This window comes from Lampetra planeri, chromosome 47 (genome assembly GCF_965212315.1).
Source record: "Lampetra planeri chromosome 47, kcLamPlan1.2.h2, whole genome shotgun sequence".
Taxonomy (NCBI): Eukaryota; Metazoa; Chordata; class Hyperoartia; order Petromyzontiformes; family Petromyzontidae; genus Lampetra; species Lampetra planeri.
Window position 1 is genome coordinate 2,412,373 of NC_136153.1, and position 21,597 is coordinate 2,433,969.

The 21,597-nt window shown below is 46.2% G+C and overlaps 1 protein-coding gene and 1 long non-coding RNA gene across 2 annotated transcripts; one reads left to right on the top strand and one right to left on the bottom strand.

The window, feature by feature from the left end:
- The first annotated feature begins 536 nt into the window (after window positions 1-536).
- On the top strand, window positions 537-2,845 carry LOC144733496 (nuclear RNA export factor 1-like). Its single transcript, XM_078615426.1, has 4 exons — window positions 537-600; window positions 1,681-1,866; window positions 2,491-2,551; window positions 2,757-2,845. Exons 1-4 carry the CDS (start codon window positions 557-559, stop codon window positions 2,790-2,792), a joined length of 327 nt encoding a protein of 108 aa, XP_078471552.1. The 5' UTR covers window positions 537-556; the 3' UTR covers window positions 2,793-2,845.
- On the bottom strand, window positions 1,958-9,212 carry LOC144733497 (uncharacterized). Its single transcript, XR_013588371.1, has 4 exons — window positions 7,061-9,212; window positions 6,370-6,507; window positions 5,629-5,744; window positions 1,958-2,831 (listed from the first exon to the last, which is right to left on the bottom strand). It is a non-coding gene; the product is annotated as an uncharacterized LOC144733497 (long non-coding RNA).
- Window positions 9,213-21,597: the final 12,385 nt, after the last annotated feature.

The window sequence follows — 21,597 nt, forward strand, 5'->3', positions numbered from 1 at the left end:
TCCTATACGTGAAACATAACTCTTAAGAGAGATTAAAGCCATCTTCTTGGCCTTAAATATACATTATCCCTAGCCTTGACACTCGATCCTATTATAATCTCTAGCAACATCTCACTCTCTCTCAAACCTTGACACTAACACAAGCCAAGACTCACACTTACTCTAGCCACAGCACTAACCCTGGCCGAGACCCCAACCCTGCAGTCTCCGCCTCTTGGGTTGCTTACAAATAATGGGCGGTCGTGTTTACTTGTGACTCTCACTTTACAGAATACCCAGGTCAACTTCACCGTCCACGGCTTTTTCAAAGAGAGTGAGTATTTGCATAGTCACATTCACCATCAGCTTCGTCATCAGCAGTAGCATCATCAACAGCATCACTGACATTGCATTTAACTACACCAGGTGCATTCTGCACTGCCTGCCATAAGCACCACCTCACCATTCTAATTGATCCTGCCATGCGGTTTATGCTAATGGCGTGGCTCTCTCTTGATGCCCGTGCACCCTTGTCGTGTGTCGATCCTCAGCCAAGAATTGCCAAGAGTCTGTGAAGATGTTTTGGCGGGTGGTGCAATTGGTGCCAACCATGGACGGCAGGTGAGTCACTTGCACCATGACCAGGGGCGGTGCCAGGATTTTAACTTTGCGGGGGCTGACTTCAATATTCTGAGATATCCAGTGAATGTTTTCCAATGGGTGCCACAAATGTATAAAAACAATTGATTGAATTTGAACGCGGCGAGCTGACATGCCCATCAACTGCTGGACAATATCGGAGAGATTGAGGGACTTCGCGATAGCCTTCTCGATGTATATCACCATCAAGTCGGCCATCCAGTCTTCGCTCATGCTGGTGCGCAGCCGCGTCTTCAAGATTTTCATGGCGGAGAATGCGCGCTCGGTGGTGGCCGTAGAGATCGGGAGAGTCAAGATCAGTCGAATGGGCTTATACAACTGAGGAAATATGCTTAAAAGTTTGTGCTTGCAGAAAACGATGCTCAGTTGCTTCAGATTAGATTTGACTGGTTCAAATACGGCGGCGTTCTCCTCGTCACCTGTGAACATGACAAACTCAACAAGTTCCTATTTAAGCAAAGTCAGATCCAGCTCTCGAAAGTCGGCCTTGTACATTGCCGCCAACTCAATGATCTGCTCTTGATTTAACTGGTACGATTCGAAGTTGTCAACTGGGTCGAGGAAAGGGATCTTACTGAGCAGTTCACAGGCATCGGAAGAAAAACGATGGTTGAGATCCGCTAATGTGGAGTCAACAACAGCATTAAACAAGTCATAGGTTTTTACCCTTTCAACTGGTACAAAAACTGACACCTTTATACAAGGCATCATGTTTGCAATAACCACAACACAAGCAGTCAAAATGCAAACAAAAAGAAACTCTGATGATGATAATGATATGCATTGTCCTTGAAGTGACGCCTTTTGGCGTCATCTAGTCCAACACCAATGGAGACTAGGCTCTAAGAAAAGCTGTCTCGGGTGTGGACCAATCAACTTCAAGGCAGTACAGCAAGTGTGGACTAATCTCCATCTTGTCTTCTGTATGGGAGAGTTTTGACCCCTTGCCCATGTGTTTTCTTCAGGTGCTCCATTAGCTTGCTGTTTAACTAAGTAATGTGTTATTATTTTTATTGACCTGCTTGTGTTGACACTCTGCAGGCCGTCTGTCGCGAGTGAGCGGATGTTCATCCGCGAAGCTCTTGCAAGTGAGATGCCCCCTGCATTCGCCTCAACAACATCAGCGACGTCCAGCAGCTGCCCGCTGACTGTGCTCACCTCGTCCCAGCAGGAGATAGTCAATTCGTTCGCAGAAAAATCCCACATGACACCGAAGTGGTCACAAAGGTGGGCGAGAGCACGTGGGACTCTCTTACAGCCACACACATGTGCACACACGCATGATGTCATGCTTCATTGCAAGAGTAATCAGACACAGTCCAGCAGGAGCCATTTATTCTGCCAAACCCTTAGAGGGGCACCAGGGTCTTTGGACTCGGACTGTTATGTCCTTCCTGTCCCTTCACTCCCCCCTACCCCTTTTGTCCATAGCCAGAGGAAAGCGTCAGTCATTTTGTAAAGATTATTAAGGAGACTTAATGTATGCTTGAGGTGGCTTACTCCAGTCCCGAGTTTAAACGATAATTTTTGGTACGTTTCGACAATTTTCGTACAAACACATGGCCATAAAGTCGACTCGAGTGAGGGGCGACTTGACAGTGCGTCTCCGCTGCGATGACCCCGTGATCTCGCGACGGCGCTCCTCCAAGCAGTGCGGCTCCCCTCGGGAAGCGAGCCAAACGGCACTGTGTAATGGGGCTGCACGGTCGATTCTCACCGGGAGCTGGCATGAACCCGTTCCAGGTGGCCATAGGAATCTGGTCCACAGCCCAGGCACTAGACTTGCAAGCTGGACTGTGGAAACAAGGCACTGACGTTCTGTTTGCCTCCCGTCCGCGCTCGCCTCCACAGATGCCTGGAGCGGAACAATTGGGATTTCTCCAAAGCGGCCGACTACTTCATCCACCTTGACGTGAGTACCGTGCCGCCCGCAATCCTGACCGACACACGTAATCGCAATTGTACCGGCGTGTTCACATTTTGGCGACCGTCGCTAATGATGCCGCTTGTCTCCCTCTCTACTCTGCTCCCGCCTCTCCTCATTCCCTCATCGCAATCGCTGCTCCGGTTTTGGCTGCGGCTCCTGCACGGTCGCCAATCGTCGTTCCCGTCGTCAGGAAGCAGGGAAGATTCCGGGGGAGGCGTTTCTGTGATGAGGCGTCATCCAGAACCAGCGCCCAACCAAATGGACCCTGACCACAACATTTATTTTGTATCAAAACCGTGATTTTCTGTATTATAAATGTAAATACATATTCATTATATTATACATTTTGGCTGTAGTTGTGATATTTAAAAAAAAAAACGTTCTTGTTTTGTGACTGAATTTAATGGTGTATCTCTCTGGATCGCGGTGTACTCAGTACCGACCTCGCTTAGCGCTCACTTGAAGAATCAGTTTCCAACACCCTCATTACTTAAGTATGAGGGCTTCATTGGGGTATTGGTAAAAGCGATAATACAGATTGTAAACATTTTATACAAATTTATTATAGCATCAGTATTATGTACTGTACCTCATTTTAAGGCTGAGTCTACCTCGTGAAGGCCCAAGACCTCTTAAAATATGCACCACTGTTATTAGTATTAGGTGGGCATTGAACTCCATTTGCCAGGTTCAGAGGACAGTGCGCTAAGCACTGTGCCACCAGTCCCCATGAAGTTATTCCCCAACAACAGCAGCCGCTGCTCACCACTAAGTGGTGGTGATGTCACCACAGCGCCTGCACCATGAAAGGCGTATTTTGAGGCCATGTATAGTGTCGAAGGCTCACTGGTAGGTAACAGAACAGATCCAGGTGCCATGGGTTGACTAACTGAGATGACTGACAAATGCACCACCTGTGCCCCTTACTGTCCCAACTTGCTGCACTGTGCTCGCTGTTGTAAGCATCGCTCCTCTGCCCTCCATTGTTGGTGGAGGCTGACTGCCTACAACTCCCCAGAAGCGTCCTTCACGAACCTCCTCCACAGAGGCCGGTCTTGACACCGCTGATACCGGTCATCAGCAAGTCCAATCTACTCCAGATCCTTCTGTACCCCCTCAGTCCATCTCTTATCTGACCTGTGCCACACCCATTCAGCCGCCCCCTCTATCTGACTAACAAGAAACTGCTTGGACATGCGGTGGCTGGGCATGCAGGCTACTTGACCCCACTCAAGTCATCATCCACTCACACACATCATAGAAACAAAGATCCCGCGTATAGCCTTAACAGACTTTTGTGGAAAGTGCTGTTAATGAGCACACACTCACCCAATCGCCAACACTCACATCGCATTCAGTTGGCTGACCAGACGATTACGTAAGGTGGGTGTCATTGTGCCAGAGGGCGACATCATGATATCTGTGAACAATGAACATGTGTAACTACATATCCATTACCCACGTGTATCACGTAAGGAGGTGTGTTCCCTGGTTAGTCTGCCCCTGGTAATGGTTTAGTTTTACTAGTTTTAGATGGAAGGATTGGACCAATAATCTCCAAAGTCCTGACATTAACTTTTTTAACATAAATGAGATTATTTAGGAATACATTTGTGATTATTAAAGGGTTTATACTGGTAGGATCCTCCTGGTTACACCGGCCCACAGGGGATTATTGTGTTCATCCATCCGGCGTGCAGGGAGGGGCTGGGTGGGGAGGGAGGGGCTGGGTGGGGAGGGGCTGGTCACCCCATGGTGCCCTTATAAAACTCAACATTTAACCTACTCACGCCGGCTTGTGCCCGCCCTCACAGTCGGGCATATTTGCAGAATTACACCACAACGCCGTTGACCCTGGCCATTGACCGAGCAACCCAACGTTCCTAGCTGCTCCCTCCACAGGAATTGTTTGGTTTCTCAGGAGCTATTATTAGGTAACTATTCCGATGCCAAATTAAACCTGTTCATCAGGGAGAACATCTACATTTCATTCTCATCATGTCCCATGGTGTAAACAATTGCAGCCTCCAACTCTGATTATGCACTTAGTATCTATGGTCTCTCTATGTGCGATGAAGAAGGGTCATTTCCTGAAACGTTGCCTATCATATATTTTTCTAGGCCACAGTGTTATGGACGACTGTGGAGTTTTTCATAATTGAGTGACTGTGTGGTCAACTGAGGTTACTGGGTGATTGTGTGATTGAGTTGGTCAGTAATTTAATGCATGTGAGGTGGATGGGTTTTTGGACAAATGATCGATTGATGGAACGGTGTGAGTGAGTGAAATCATAAATAATTGAGAATGGTGAGTGTGGAAGTGTTTGAATAAGTGGGTAGTGAGTGTTGTGCATACGTTTTTTAAGAAAGAGACAAACAAGCAATGTGATAAATTCACGAGTGAGGTGATGGAGTAAACACGAGTGATTTAGTGAGTTGGTCGATAAGCAGTTGGGTGATTAGATGAGTAGGATGAGTGGGCAATTGAGGGAGTGGATGAGTGAGTGTGTGAGTGAAGGAACAAATCAGTGAAATGCTGAGTGAATGGGCAAATGAATGAGTAGGGTGAGCATGTGAATGAGTTTTCCTGACGGAGCGTTATTTTTTAGTGGAATCTTTGCTCCCGGACTCACATTAAAGGGCTGAGAATGAGGAAGGGGACATACTGAGATGGGCAGAGACATGGGGAGGAGAGGGGAGAAGGATTACTCGAGGCAAGGAAGGAGGGAGACAAGGGGGTGAGAATGAGGAGACGTAGTGATGAGAGGACACGGCGAGAAGAGAAGAGAAAGACACAGGGAGGACAGGGGAGGAGAGGGCAGACAAGTGGAGACATGTGGAGGACGGAGACATGGGGCAGAGGAGGGATACAAGAGAAGGAAGGAATCGGGGAGAAGGCAGACATGGGGGGTATGGAGGCACAGGGAGGTAGATGGATGCATGGGAAGAACATTTTTTTTTATAATCACGTAATAAAGCTATGCTCTCGGTGAATGCAGTAAGACCTGTGTGTGTGTATATATAACACAGTTGAGAGTCAGGTGATGTGCGAATGTCTGTACCTCATATTCTCCAGGTCCTGGGCCCGGGGTTGATCGCTCAGGAAAGCGGTCCTCACGGGACACCAGCAGAGTCAGGCGAGGGCAAGCATGAGGCCTCGGTTCATAATGGCCAGAGCCTGGGTAAATGGTCAGAAGTGGTCAATATCACGCGATAATAAATATACAGAATTAAAGCTTTCGTGACTGCAGGCATTCATCTTCTTGGTTCTTTCGGTAAAGTCACGTAGAAGGGAAATAATAAAATTATAAAAATAAAATATAATAAAATAAAATTCTCACGACGTTTCGGCCACAATGCAAGCAGCTGTCGGAAAGACAGCCCTGTTCTTCACCTGAGGACGGCTGCTTGCGTTGTGGCCGAAACGTCGTGAGAATTTTATGATGTGAAATTTTTATTATTTTATTATTTCCCTTCTACGTGACTTTACCGAAAGAACCAAGAAAATAAATATACCATTAAAAGTTCACGAGAAAAAATAGTAAGTCGGTGTATGAGTGGGTATTGAGTATGTGATTGAGTGCTTGTGTCAATGAGTAATTATTCAGTGGGTTTATTAGTGTATGAGTGGGTTATGGAGTGGGTGGGTAGGTAAGCAAGCCATGGACTGATTGAGCGAGAGAGTGAGTAGGTCGTTGAGCCAGTAACTAAATTATTAATTAAATGGGTTAGTGAGCAGGCAAGTGCGTGGGTGTGCGGGTGTGTGAGTGAAACGAGTTGGTGACTTCTAAGTGAATTCCCACCTGGAGTACCCTGCTGTCTGGGCACTGGAGACCTCTACAGCAGTGAGCTGGGCAAAGGCGTTGAAGTCCGAGTACGATGGGGTGCCCGTTTTTTTCTCCTCACCACCTCACATCATCGTAACCAGGGCCAGGGATGTCCTGCGAAAGGAGGTGGAGAGATGTTTTGGACATGGCAACACTTCAAACACTCACACTACTACCCCTAAAATAGCCGTAGATCTACCCTCTATGGGTGTCACGGAAGCAAAATTTTAACTACCTCGCCTGGTATATAGGTCGTGGATTCGTTCCCAACCTTGACGTCTGTATACTTTACTTGGAGTTTGCGCATGTTTTCCCAATAGTCATGTGGATTTTTCTCGGGGTCCTCCAGTTTTCCCTCCACATTTAGAAACATGCGTTTAGATGATTAGGCTGCTATAAATATCCACGTAAAAATCCACTTCGTTGAGCTATCATTTGCGGCCAGGTAATTTCTGAAAAAGATCTGTATAGCTCAGTGAGCCTTACCTGGCAAAATAACAAGTTTAGTAAAATTTTAGCTTAACCCCTACCTTTAAAGTCCTAGGAGATACTGTTTGTATTTAAGGACAAATTAATACAAATCTTAACCGATAATGCTAGGGTTAGGGTTACCCCTAACACTAGCCATTCCTCTAGCACCAGCCCCATGACTCTAACCCCAACTCACCTGGTTCAATGTCAAAAGTCGTGGGGATTTGGACAGAAAAACGGAGCAAGCGCCATTGTGAGTTCCCGAGTCAAGTACAGACAGCTACACGGACACCGAGACACGAGACAAGGAAATAGACATGACACATTTAGTTTAGACTCAGGAATAGGACATCAGTTGCAAGATATTATTCTAGATTGGTTACATACCACTGGGATTTTTCTCTAGGTCCTCCAGTTTTTCGCTCCACATTTACAAACATGTGTTTAAGAGTATTTTGGTGCAATAAATGTCGACATGACAAGCCACTTGTCGTTGAGCTATCCGTTGTGGCCAGGTCACTTCGGAAAAAATAACTACGTAGCTCATTGGGCCTAACCTGGTCAAATAAAAAATAGTTTACATTTAGTTTTTTAAATAAAGCATGTCAACCACAAAGAGAATATGCATCTTATTATGAGGTTCTATGCTTGAGCATTCATATTCATGAAGTCGGTAATATTCTCGAGAATGGTTTATTAAACAGTGAAACCTCCCTGTGCCTGACTAATTTGGAAAGCCTTTTTGGTTATGAGGAATGTCTGGAATTCTGCAAATCCTTCAATAAACATTATTATTAAAATACAGTCTGTTACTATAAGGGGAATTATATTTACGCGTAATTAACTCGCACACTTCATGAACATGTCACACGTTACAAAACAAACTAAACAATTACAAATTTAACTCCCCAACACACCGATGTGTTGGAGAGTAATATTGGTCGCAAAAGCCTATGTGCTAAACCGAAGGTAATGATAAATGTAAAATAAACAAAAGCGGGCACGGACAGCGATGAGACAGATCACGTGGACGCTTCGAAGCACAGAGCCCATGGGTTCGTAAAACTACGCAGCGCAGATCTGTGCTGCACACAGCTTTAGAATTGAAACCAGGGCCATCCTTCGGGGGTGTACGGGGCCCGGGGAAAATCACACACCGTGTGGGCCGCCCCCAATGCTGTTTGGTCTCCATTGTGCTTGCAGTGTCACGGTGTTGCGCGTTGCTGCTGTGGCATTATTCATGTTTGAGTGTTACAGTTGTGGTGTTTAAATGTTTTGATTCGGTATTGTTGTGGCTGTCTGGTCGTCGTTGTTGTTGTTATCTGGTGTTTGTTGCTGTGGTTGTTGGAACCTCGCCCCCGATTGGCTAAACAGGGCTGACTCGGTTGCTGCAGTGACAGCTCTGGTTTCCGTGATGACGGAGTAGGAGGCAGGGCTGGGAGTGGAGCTCACGCGACTTGTGAACCTCTACAACAACAACCAAAACAACCACTGCAATAATAAATATATCCACCACTGCTACAACTACTGCGATCGTTACAATTACGACAGCAATTTCAATAACAATTACAACCACAACAACTGCAACAACAAAAAGAGACAGATCTGCAGTACAGTATAACCTTAACAGACTGTTGGGGCAAGTGCTGTTAGGGAGCACCTATGAAGGCCAGCACAGCACACGAGGGGGTGAGTGGCCAGCACCACCCCAGGCCGCCTTTGTCTCCCGAGTGGCGATGTTTACACATCGCACGAGGTACTCATTTGAGACTCGGGGAGGCCCAGGACCGGTTCAGATAATCGTCACTGGTGTTGGCCGTGAGCGGGAATCAATACCCAACATCCACAACTCACAAGCACAACTACCAGAACAACTGCCACAACCATTACAATTTACTCTAACCACAATGCAACCGTGACAACTAAAATTACCACAACCCCAACAAGCAACCACGAATACAACCATAACAACTACCACAACCGCTGCAATACAAATTTATGCAACCACAAAAACCACAACACAAACACAACTCCAACAACTACCAACACCACTGCAACAACAGCTGCGACAAGTACAAACACTACTACGACAACAACTACCACTGCAATGATAACCACCACTACAACAACAATACCTACAACACCCACACCAGCGATTACAACTACAGCAGCTACTACATTCACAACTACAGCACCACAACTACTGTAACAACTGCAACAACCACTGCTACTGCAACTACAAGCGCAACAACTATAATGAAGACAATTACGACAAAAACCACAGCAACATCAACAAACACAACCACAATTCGTTTGTACGTTTCCCAGTCAGCTTGTCCTGGTGAGGGTCGTGGCGGCAGCGTGTTGAGTCGGGCGGTACATACCTCCCTTTCCCTACAACCACAATTACAACAAAAGAAATCACTACGTGTAGCAACTACTACAACTTCTACGAGGCCTGCAACTAAAACAACGGACATGACTACTATCGCAACAACATCAAGCACAACCATGACTACTGCCACAGCTACAAACATGACAAGGACCACTTATTAAAACGACAGCAACAACCACAACCTCTACTACAACTAACATCACATCAACCCCTAAGGCATTAACCACAACCACCTCAACAACCATCGAACAAAGACGGCCACTGCATCGCGCGCTTTCAGATGAGCATCTACGGCCGTCTGGAACGTTCTTCCTTTCCGATATTAGGAAGCCACTGGAGCTGTGCACTTTCAAATAATCTACAATGAAAACGCATTTGCGTAGAACTGCTTTTTGTGCATAGTTTGTTGTCTTCCTCTGCACCTCCGATAAGCACGTTTGGCTACGTACGGTGCGAAAGAAGTTCAACATACTGTACATACATCAATTACAACAAAATCCACAACCACAACAACGACAGTAATAACTCGATATACGAAGTAAATGCGTTCCTGGAGCTTCGTTCGTAGATTGAAACTTCATATATTGAATAAAGTATCACAGTAGGATGAGGATGCGCTCCCAGCCTTCGTACCTTACTATTTAAAACTACACGAATAAACATTTTAGAACTTACCATTCATGTTGAAAACAAAGACAATTTATATTGCAAATAACATAAATTTTATATTGTACGGTATAAAAATTAAAAACCGACATTGATAAAAAAAAATAAACGTAGTGAAGAAACGAAATTTTATTCATATTTTTTTGCACCACAGACCGATAAATTCAATATTTATTTATGAAATGTTTTATTAATTATTCACCTTTTTCCATTAAAATAACGGAAATGGATGCAAAGTTCGTTATACTGAAACTTAGCATTTCGAATGTTCGCATATCGAATGATCGCGAATATTTCTTTTCTGTCCTCACCTTGGTGTGTGAGAAAGGAGAAAGACGCCGTCCCACCACTAGATCTACTCCGACAGAAATGGACGGCCCCAAACGCAAAGCTGGTAGCCAGCTACCTGTGCAACAAAACACAAATGTTGACAACACCCCCCACCACCATCATCATCGTGCTGCTGTCAAACCCCCAATGGCTTCAAATGTGTGGCGGCACTCACACTGATGATGTCTTATCGGCGAAAGTGGCTGAACATTCGTGAAGAGCCACTGATGTGTGGTCACGTCGTGCCCTCTGGCGGGCACACGCAGCAATAGCGCAGCGTGAGCTGATGGGCGAGGTGACATTTTTGGTAACTTTTTAATTAAAAATAACAAACTAAACACAAGAAGCAGCTCTAAAGAAATGAGTTCTCACCCCAACTCCACGTCAAAACCAAAACACACAAATGTTTGGTTATTAGCGTCTGGCGGCTGAGCAGGCAGCCCGCTAGAGGCTTTATTTGCTTTTACTGTACTCAGGCCCATGGACATTAAGCAGAATAAGTAATATAAAAAAAAACTTTTTGAAAAATCACGCTTTAATCAAATGTACCCACTCGTAATGGCAGAAACTCCACGACTCCAGGAAGTGGCCCCGAGGCTTGCCACAACGTAAGGGACCGCGGTGATTTACAGCCAACGTGAGTTGAGCGTGGACAATTAGACCCAAGCCGAAACATACACATACAAAAAAGATTGTAAATAATTTTTTTATTTTTAATGATAGAATATTGTATTGTCACCAGTATGACATACGTATACCAATTTTTCAGTCGATACGACATTGGGAAGTGGGTAAAATTGAGTTACAAGATTTGAGGATACAACAGAGTTGAGGATACGACAACAGAGTGAGTTTATCAAAAGCGTGTAAAAGAATGTTTTAAAATGTTTTTTTTTATTTATGATAGAATATAGTCTTGTCATCAGTATGACGTAAGTATACCAAGTTTGCAGTCGATAGCACATTGGGAAGTGGGTAAAAAATTAGTTACAAGATTATTTGAGGATACGACAACAGAGTGAGTTAAATAAAAGCGTGTAAAACAAAGAGTCGACCATTATGAATGCGTCATAGTACAAATGTATTATGATGCATTTGTAAGAATGTATGTTGAACTTCTTTCGCACCGTACGTAGCCAACCGTGCTAATCGGAGGTGCGGGGGTGCAAATAAAGACCAACTCACATTCGTTGTTAACATTTCACACGTAGACTTTTTACAGCCAATATGATTAATATACTCTTTGCTTATTTCGGTAAAGTTACGTAGAAAGAAAATAAATTAAATAATAGAGTACGTTTCGATTGCAACACAAGCAACCGTCATCAGGTAGAACTAAATTTGAGAGAGAGGCAAAACACAGACACGGAGACACAGACAAACACACAGAGAGAGAGAGACACACACACAGAGACACAGTGAGACACACAACATAGACACAGAGAGAGAGACACACAACATAGACACACAGAGAGAGACACACAACACATAGACACAGAGAGAGACACACACAGAGACAGACACAGAGAGACACACATAGACACACAGACAGACACACAGACAGACACAAGCAGTGAGAGACAACACAGAGACAGAGAGAGACACACAACATAGACACACAGAGACACACAAAAGAGACACACAGAGAGAGACACACAACATAGACAAACAACATAGACAACATAGACACACAGAGACACACAACACAGACACACAGAGAGAGACACAATATAGACACAGAGAGACACGCAACACAGACACACAGAGAGACACACAACATAGACACAGAGAGAGACACAACATAGACATACAGAGAGAGACACACAACATAGACACACAGAGAGAGACACAACATAGAGAGAGAGACACAACATAGACACAGAGAGAGAGACATAGAGAGAGACACACAACATAGACACACAGAGAGAGACACAACATAGACACACAGAGAGAGACACACACAGAGACACACAACATAGACACACAACATAGACACACAGAGAGAGAACACAACATAGACACACAGAGAGAGACACACACAGGGACACACAGAGAGAGACACAACATAGACACACAGAGAGAGACACAACGTAGACACAAAGAGACACACAACATAGACACACAGAGACACAACGCCTCTGACATTTTTTAACCACAAAAGTTACTTGAAAATACACACTGTTATAAAAAAAATTTCATTGTCATAATTACCTTTATTTTTCAAATGACATTGTAACCAAATATAGGCCACTCAGGCAGACGTGAACAACTCTAAAAACACAATTCTGCCTTTCATTCAGTCAGGTAACATTGAACAAACTGTATAGAATACCTTACATTTCCATGAGTTAAATATCTGTGCCTCATGAACATTTTAAACAGGAGTTATAAGTAATGCAAAGTGGTCTGTTATCATTAAACTTCATAACAAGTGAATTTTGCCCTTGTCTTTTACAAGATCTTTCAGAAAGCAATAGTTTGTGTCACATCTACAGGTACATAACATCAACAGTTATAACCAAATCATATTCAAGAGTTTAATCAAACAAGTGCCATAAGTCCAAGTGCATTAGTGTGCTTTAGGCGTTTCACTGTTAATATTGAAAGATGTTACCGTTCAAAACACTCAATTTCAGATTGATCAAGGAACAGATAACTTGCTGACACTAATGAGAAGGGTGATACTGAGATCTAGATTTCAGTAAAGAGACCAGGTCTGGTTTGAGGGCAGTGGTTGAGATGCGTAAAATGTCATGCAAGTGGGAGTCACTCATCCTTGACCTCAATCGGTTCTTGTTTAAGTTCATGACTGAGAATGTTTGCTCACACAAATATGTGGAGCCGAATAAGCTCAGCATTTTCTTAGCGAATGACCGCATTTCTGGAAACCTGCTTTTGTCTAGCTGCCATTAAAGCGGCGGCCATCACTTTCAATATTTTTTTTGCAGTCGCCATGGCAGAAATTATTCGAGAAGGGTTTGCGGCACGGATGCAGAGCCAGAGAGCATTAGAATGGTGCTGCCACCGTGTGGCGAAAGGAGGAATAACATCTTTAAAGTTTTATGATTTATTTATTCTGAAAGAGCTAGCGAGCCATAAATAACACATTATGAGACCGAAGCTGCGGGCCGAATGAAATCTGACCGGACTTTGGACATGCCTGCCTTAAATAGAGAGAGGGTGGTTGGGCAGAGAGAGGTGGGTCTGCTGGGGCAGCTGTTGGAGCAGAGAAATTAGCATGTCAATGAATCCACCCCGAAGCGACCGAGAGAAAGAAAGAATATCGAATGCCCTATGAGAGCCTGGTAAATTTTTAGAGAGAGAAATAGTTTTACAAAACTAAATTTAGCAAATCTTTTGGAAATGTAATGTAATGCAACACAGAGTCGGCTAACACACAGTTAACACATAGCCTGGTTGATTACGATCTCCAAAGATTGCTCCGTGTCTGTGTTTTGTCTCTCTCTCTCAAATTTAGTTCTACCTGATGACGGTTGCTTGTGTTGCAACCGAAACGTCGTACTCTATAACTTTATTTATTCATTTTCTACGTGACTTTACCGAAAGAACCAAAGAGTAATTCCTGCAGTCACGAAAGCTTCAAATCAAGTTTGATTCATATAGTGGAAGCATTAGAAGAAGCAAGATGATAAAACACAACAATAAAGACGGTACAACAAGGGGCACACAACTGATATTACACGCGAGACACTAAACACATCCGAAGAAAGTATAACCGAGACAGAATCATTGAGACAATACACATTAAGAAAACAATACAAACGAGACGTAACAAATGAGACGCGAACACAGTGCAGAGTTGCTGAGCTGCGTCACTTGCTGCAGCCTCTGCTGCTGCTGCAGATTCACAGCGAGAAGTCGTCTCCTTTCGTCCACCGGATTCACGACATTCACGACATTCAGAGGCCTTGGCGCCTGCACCCTGGGCCCAGTGGAGTCACATCAGCCATTAGAGGGGTTGGTTTTGTCAACGCTTTTACTCAACTCGACTCCGATGTATGTTTTCTTGGTTCTTTCGGTAAAGTCACGTAGAAGGGAAATAAAAAAATAATAACACATTATACTTTTAATTATTTTTTATTATTTCCCTTCTACGTGACTTTACCGAAAGAACCAAGAAGATGAATCCCTGCAGTCACGAAAGCTTTAAATTGAAATTTAAAAAACTCCGATGTTTGTCATTGACATCCTGAAGAGGGGACAGCAGATTCCCTTTGCTGTCCTGCCCAGCCTTCAGCTCTCCACGTGGCAATCGATTTCACACAAATATTAACATGTCGAGATGTCTCCATGGGTTTGGCCATGGTGACACCTTGATCTGATAATATAAGGGTTCATAGCATTTGTGTATTTTACCTATATACGATTTTTTTTGTCTATCTATGTATATATCTGTCTGTTTGCACGGGTACCTTGAGACGTTTTTAACTGACAAACTGTGGGGTTTGCGTATCAAATAAAGTACATGGATACCACGCTGTATGCCCTGGGACAAAAAGCGCTATTCGTATTTCACATCTGTCAACTTTAAAGTAGTTAAATTGACAATTTATTCCTTTTATAAGCACAGGGTGGCGCCAGAGCACGCATCTGCGCATGCGCTAGAAAGCCGGCTCGTGGTGGTGGTTGCCCTAGCAACGCACACGCGATCGGTGGGGGGCAGGATGGTGGGCGGGGGGGTAGCAGCCCAGCCTGCAAAGGTGCCACCTCAGCTGGCTAGGCAATCTAGGCGAGGCCGAGGGCTCTGCACGGGACTAGGCCTCACCACTACACTCTGTGAAGTTAGTAGTTAACTGCTATAGAGTCATTAAATACTACTTGAAAGTCAGTATTTACTACTATAGAGTTGGTTGATACTACTAAAGAGTCGGCAGATACTACTATAGAGTCAGTAGATACAACTGTAGTGTTAGTAGTTACTACTATAGTCATTGGATACTACTATAGAGTCAGTAGTTACTACTGTACAGTCAGTAGATACTAATGTAGTGAGTTCAACTGAGTCGCAGATGTACTCTTGGATGCAACACATTTATTTAACACCAACACACGGGGTAACTGCCCCTTAATAGAATAACAACCTATGGTGGTGTCCACCAAACTAACTACACTAATTACAAAGTAACTAGCTGCAACGAACCGGACCACAGCTCGCATCCAGGTCCACGTGTTGGAGACTCGGTAGAACGTAGGACGTAGATGAAGGCTTCTTCAAGATGAACAACAACGCCAGTCCCTCTGGGGGACCTGGCTTATATTCTCTGTGGCGGGGCTGGCTCTGCCCTTGGCCATTACCACCTTCCAAAATCCTCAAGCAGGATCTGGACGCAGGCCACGTGACCACCCCTAGCCCCCACTTGGGGCCCCTTTGTAGATGTAACCAGTCACGTGTCCTCTCGGGTCAACCAGAGTACCATGGCCTTTAGTAACCCCGGCACACCCACAGCCTATCCTGTAGGGCTGGCACTGCATGCCAAGCGTGGTGCCACCGAGCGCTATCAACCAGTGCTCACCGAGCCCCTCTAGGGCCGGTACTACACCCACATCATAGTGGTGTCTGCGATGTCATTACATCGCACGTCGTGCCCCTCTATGGCCGACGCAGCACAGTGACATCCCGCGATGTCACTACACTACTATAGAGTCAGTAGATGCTACTGTGGTCAGTAGATACCACTGAAATGAGTGGTCTCCGACACGGTAAGTAATCTAAGTTGTTTATTCAATAAAAGCTCGTACAGCCCCACGTCTTCGTCTCTTCCTTCTCGCGGCGTCCACTCTTTATGTAGCTACGTTGCCCGGTGCCACGTGGCGCTCATCCGCTCTCCAACGCACCGCCAGCTGTCGGTGCGCTAAAGAGCGGCTGGGCGGCTGGAGGACGAGCCGCCACGTGGTTGATGGAGATGGCGGGGCTGCAGCGGCAGGGCTCCTCTTCAGACTTCCAACACCGATCCCTTCACATTGCTCCGTGTCCCCTTATATCCCCCTACCTGGGTCTAAGCCCCGCCTCTGGCCACACCCCTTCTGGAACCTTCCCGAACGTTCCCGAAGCCTCCCTGGTGGAACCGCCTCTCAACTTTCACCCAGATGTAAACCCCACTATGGAGAAGTATGGCTGTAGAATAAAATACATGCCCCATGAATAATACAGGTGATGGCAATCTCATTACATCACCCCCCCTGTATATTTTTTTTTAGCCGTCCCGGCTAGGAAGGCAACACAATAGAACGTCATCAGTCGCATAACACAACACATCGAGAGAAGAGAATGATAACAAAATGTAGAACACCCCCCAACACAACAACAACGCCGGGGAAAAAGCACGCAATCTGAATAAAAGAATGGTTTGAAAAAATCGCAACGATTCAGAGCATGTCCGCATAGCCGGTCCATCCGCCGGTGACGAGACAGGAACACTGGCTGGTGGGGGTAGTGGTCTAACAATAGGCGGTCCCGCCGGAACTCCCGCAGATGGGCACGAGGAATTGGCGACATCCTCCGGATTCGCCGACACCTTCAGGGGCGCTGTGAACGGCAAAGAAACAGGCTGCGGAAGATCACTCTTGACAGGTATGACAGGTTTGTTGGCAACGTCAGGCACCGGGATTCTGGGATTTGGAGATGATGATGATGGCGGCACAGGAGCAACGAATGGTTTTAACGGGTGGACAAACCAACGCCGGCGACCGTGATGAACACGAACACACTGAGGACACAAAACCTCCACAATCGTCACAGGGCCCTGCCATGGCCAATGAAATTTAGCAGAGGTGCCAACCAGCACCTGTGGGCAATGAAGCCATGCACCATCTCCAACCGACCATGGCATGTCCCCCTTCGACCGACGTGCACAACGCTCATTCCGAGCCTGAGTCTTTGAGGTATTCACCCTGGCGGCCTCACCGCGCCTCTGAAACCCGCCGGAGGGACTGTTGGATGTAGAGGCCGACCGAAATTCGGTTTCGGTTTCGGCGCCGAAAGTTGGCAAATGGTATGTACACCCCACCCGTCTAAAGCTGGACCTGTCAAGCCCTGCCAGGGAAGAGCCGCCACTCCTTAATGTACACCCACTATATGCCCCAGCAGATATGACTTGTCCATCTTCCTGCCTTCACCCGTTCACTCGCCTCCACCACTACTGCCGAGGTCAGGGAGTTGACTTGCTGTGACGAGTTCCCCTCAAGACCGATGCCTTCCTTCCTCAGGACTGTCCGTGAGGGGCGTGGGGGGGGATCAGCATCCGGCAGGGTCACAGCTGCACGGCCTTGTCACCCGGGCACTGGCTCGGGCCATGCTCCCAAGGTGATATAGATCTGCGGTCCCCAACCTTTTTGGCACCAGGGACCGGTTTCGCGGAAGACAATTTTTTCACGGACGGGGAGTGGAGGGGGTTCATCATTGGGTCTTTCCTCCTTTTCAAAGAAGCTCTCCAGCGACGTTTGTTTTTTACTCATTGTGGCTACTAGGGGTTAGCAGCTTGTGGGCTTAGCAAAACTGACTGAGACAAGTGCGCAGTGCGGGAAAGAGGTGCGGACGGACGTGGTAAATAATAAAATAATGGGGGCGGGCCACGCGCGGACTCACCGCTCACCTCCTGCTGTGCGGCCTGGTTCCTAACAGGCCACGGACCGGTACCGGTCCGCGGCCCGGGGGTTGGGGACCCCTGAATTATAGATGATCACCTTGCACTGCACCACGAGACCGCGGAACGTTGCGCCTTTTGTTTTTGCAGCAACTGTTGTTCTTTCAGTTATTGTTGCCGTCTCGGCGATGGCAGTTACTGTTATTGTATGCGTCCGTGCTGTTGTGGTTAGGGGCCGTCCATAAATGACGGGGGGGGGGGGGGGTCAGACATTTGTGACGATGTGTGACGAGGGGGGGGGGGTGAGAAATGTGACGTCACATCAAAATGCACCACTTTAAATAAATATAGACAACACGTTCTACTTAATTAAATATACTTTTTAATGTTTTCTCCTACAACATCAGAGTGCAGCGCCACATTAAATACGCGCTACAATGACAATAGTGTAAAACGATTTGAAGCATGTTTAATATTTTTGGGCGGGGGTGGGGGGGGCAGAGCTTTGTGACGTCATATTTGAGGGGGCGGGTCTGACTTTTTGTGACGTCGCGTGATGGAGGGGGTGGGGGTCAAAAAATCGTCCAAAATCGCGTGACGTCATTTATGGACGCCCCCTTAGGTATTCTATGCACGGCTGCATACATATATATGCATGCTATGCACTGGTTCAGATTGTATCGGCTTCTGTCACTCAGAATAGTATGGTCGGCGTCTGAGGGACGAGTTGGTGACGGTTATGGGCACTGCAAGGTTGCGACCACCATGAAAATGAACTCCGAGATTCATCCCCCTCCCTGTGTGTGGGTGCTGACGACTCTTTACGGGAGTTGTGCGGCCACGGGGAGTCCCACAGCTCGACCTATCGGACCGGTGGGAAAGGGGGACAGTGTTGAACAGTATGGCGATGCATTAGGGGCCGTCCATAAATGACGTCACGCACCTGGGGGTGGGGGGGGGGGTCAGACATTTGTGACGATGTGTGACAAGGGGGGGGGGGGGGGGAGGGTTTGAGAAATGTGACGTCACTTAAAAATGCGCAACTTTAAATGAATATAGACAACACAGTACTGCTTTTTTGTATTTGGATTCTCAACCAACATCGGTTTAGGTCGAGGTACACCGATTGTTTTCTTGCACATGACGACGTTGACCAATTTCTCTTGTAGCCCTGCTCACCACCCCCACGTTCCATTCCCTGGTTACCACATTCAGATAAGCCCCTCCCCCCTTAACTTGTATTTAAGGGCTGGTCTTTTGGAATTTTCCTCACTTGATGCAGTAATTTTAGCTGTGACGGTCCCACCTGATGACGGAGACTTGTGTTGCCTCCGAAACGTCGTGATTTATTATTTTATTTCCATTATTACTTTTATTAACTTTTAATTTTATTTTTTACCGACGTGACTTTACCGAAAAAACCTAAGAGTATGAATCCTTGCAGTCACGAAAGCTTCAAATCTAGAACGTTCTACGTAATTAGATAGACTTTTTAATAAATATTTTCTCCTACAACAGCAGAGTGCAGCGGCACATTAAATACGCACTACAATGACAATAGTTTAAAGCGATTTGAAGCAAGTTTTATTTTTGGGGGGGGCAGAGCTTTGTGACGTCATATTTGACGATGGGGGGGGGGGGGTCAAAGATCGTATAAAATCGCGTGACGTCATTTATGGACGGCCCCTTATGTATACACACACATACAGACACAAGACATCAGTTGAGCTCACATTGGTTTTGTTTATCGACCAACAGGCATGACGTTATTTTTCTCTCCCTTCTTCGCATCGCGGCCCCCCCCACCCCCCCGATCCGTCGGGCTCGCCACGGTTTATGAGAAGTCGGGGAGGGCTTTTTTGCGGAGGGGGGGGGGGGGCAGGTTTAATGTGGAGATGCGGCCCCAGAAGGCAGTGGCGTCTTCCAGAGACGGCGGAGAAGACGCAGCAGCGACAGGCGAAGGAAATCCCCAGAAGGGGGGCGAGGCCAGCGGAAGGAGTGCACGGGGCGCTTTCCGGCAGGAAGTGGAGTGTGAGAGCGACAATATTATTATATACCTGTAATAAAGGTCGTGGAAGCGACTTCTGGAATCCGGTCTTTATTTGTCCTTCATTACAACACTCCTTCACGCTGCTAAAAGACAGCGTGAGAGGGATAGAGAGAGACGCGCGCTGCCACGTGGCAGCCTGGACCCCCACTCTCGCGTGGCCTCTCCCTCCGTTCCAGTTCTGACCACGTGTTGTTCGTCTCCACCCCTATTTAATACCCGGGTCACGTGGTACCTTTCCACCAATCCTGGTTACGATGGAATCTTTCAGACTCCATCGTAGGCTCCCGGGACCACGCACCTGACTCGTCACCCCATTGGCTGTGGCTAAAGCCAGCAGAACCAATCCTCTACCTACAGCTGTCAACTTTCCATTATGTCAGGGCCACGCTCCTAGGCTTTCCCCCATTGGCTATGGACCAGGACCGGCAGAGCCAATCATCGTGACGAGTTGTGATCCGTCAGCGACCCGGATATATTCTCACATTACATACCTACTCTCTGGCTGGATATCTTCACTACATGTGTATCGTGCATGCGCATTGTTCATGCACATTATATATGTTGATTACTCTACGAATTAGTCAACTGGTAATGGATACATTTTGATTTAAAGCTTTCGTGACTGCAGGGATTCATATTCTTGGTTCTTTCGGTAGATTTCACACCTGATGATGATTATATTCTTAGGTTTTTTCGGTAAAGTCACGTAGGTAAAACATCAAAATTAATGAAAATAAAATAAAACAAAAAATCACGACGTTTCGGAGGCAACACAAGTCTCCGTCATCAGGTGGGACCGTCACAGCCGAATTAGCTGCATCAAGTGAGGCAATGATTCAAGATGTAATCCCTTATAAGCAAGTTGAAGGGGGGAGGAGAGGGGGGCGGGGAGCTCATCAGAATGTTAGTACAACTCATCGGGAGGGGGAGGGGGGGGGCGGGGCCAAAAAATTGAAAGACGGCTTGGACGCGGTTGCTGCTGCACACGCCAACACAATGGACAGAGAGGGGGAGGGGAGGTCTGATACACATGATAGACAAAAGAACGAAAATGCCCATGTTTATACCAATGCTGGCTGAACAATGAAGAGGGTACTGTTAAAAAACAACTGGGATGTTAACACTCGGTAAAGTAAAGTAAAATAGTGCCTGTCAGATAAGATGGTCCAAAAAAGTGTAATTAAGTCTTTTTTGCGTGGTTGATAACATCTTTCCAATGATTACTAAGTTTGTACCCATCATCACGGTTGAAATTATGTCTGTGTTTGTATATTTGTATGGCTTCGTGTACAAACCTTTGATGGTAGCCGGGAGGTTTGCAGAGAACCTTGGTCTCGGAAAAGACAATTTCATGAGAGCCCACCGAGTTGTAGCAATGATCGGCAATGGCAGAAGAATCAGTTCTGCCGTGTTTCAGATCTGACTTGTGCTCGCGGACACGATCAGAAACATGACGTTTCGTTTCTCCAATGTAGCAATCACCACAAATGCAACTCAATTTGTAGACTCCAGGATACTGTAAGTCAGGAACGACATCCTTCACAGATGGAATCAGATCACGGATTTTATGCACTGTACTGAATCGGACTTGGTTCTTATGTTTGTTTAGAATTTTGGAGATCTTTTTGGTCACGCCTGCTATGTATGGTAACGTGATGGTTTTGGTCGGAGTTTCATGTGGCTGTTTC

Bases quoted from the DNA above. Each gene is read 5' to 3' on its own strand.
- LOC144733496 (XM_078615426.1), top strand. From the start codon at position 557: ATGTTTTGGCGGGTGGTGCAATTGGTGCCAACCATGGACGGCAG. The intron at 601-1,680 runs GTGAGTCACTTG...GACACTCTGCAG, and splicing joins GTGCCAACCATGGACGGCAG to GCCGTCTGTCGCGAGTGAGC. The intron at 2,552-2,756 runs GTGAGTACCGTG...TCCCGTCGTCAG, and splicing joins ACTACTTCATCCACCTTGAC to GAAGCAGGGAAGATTCCGGG.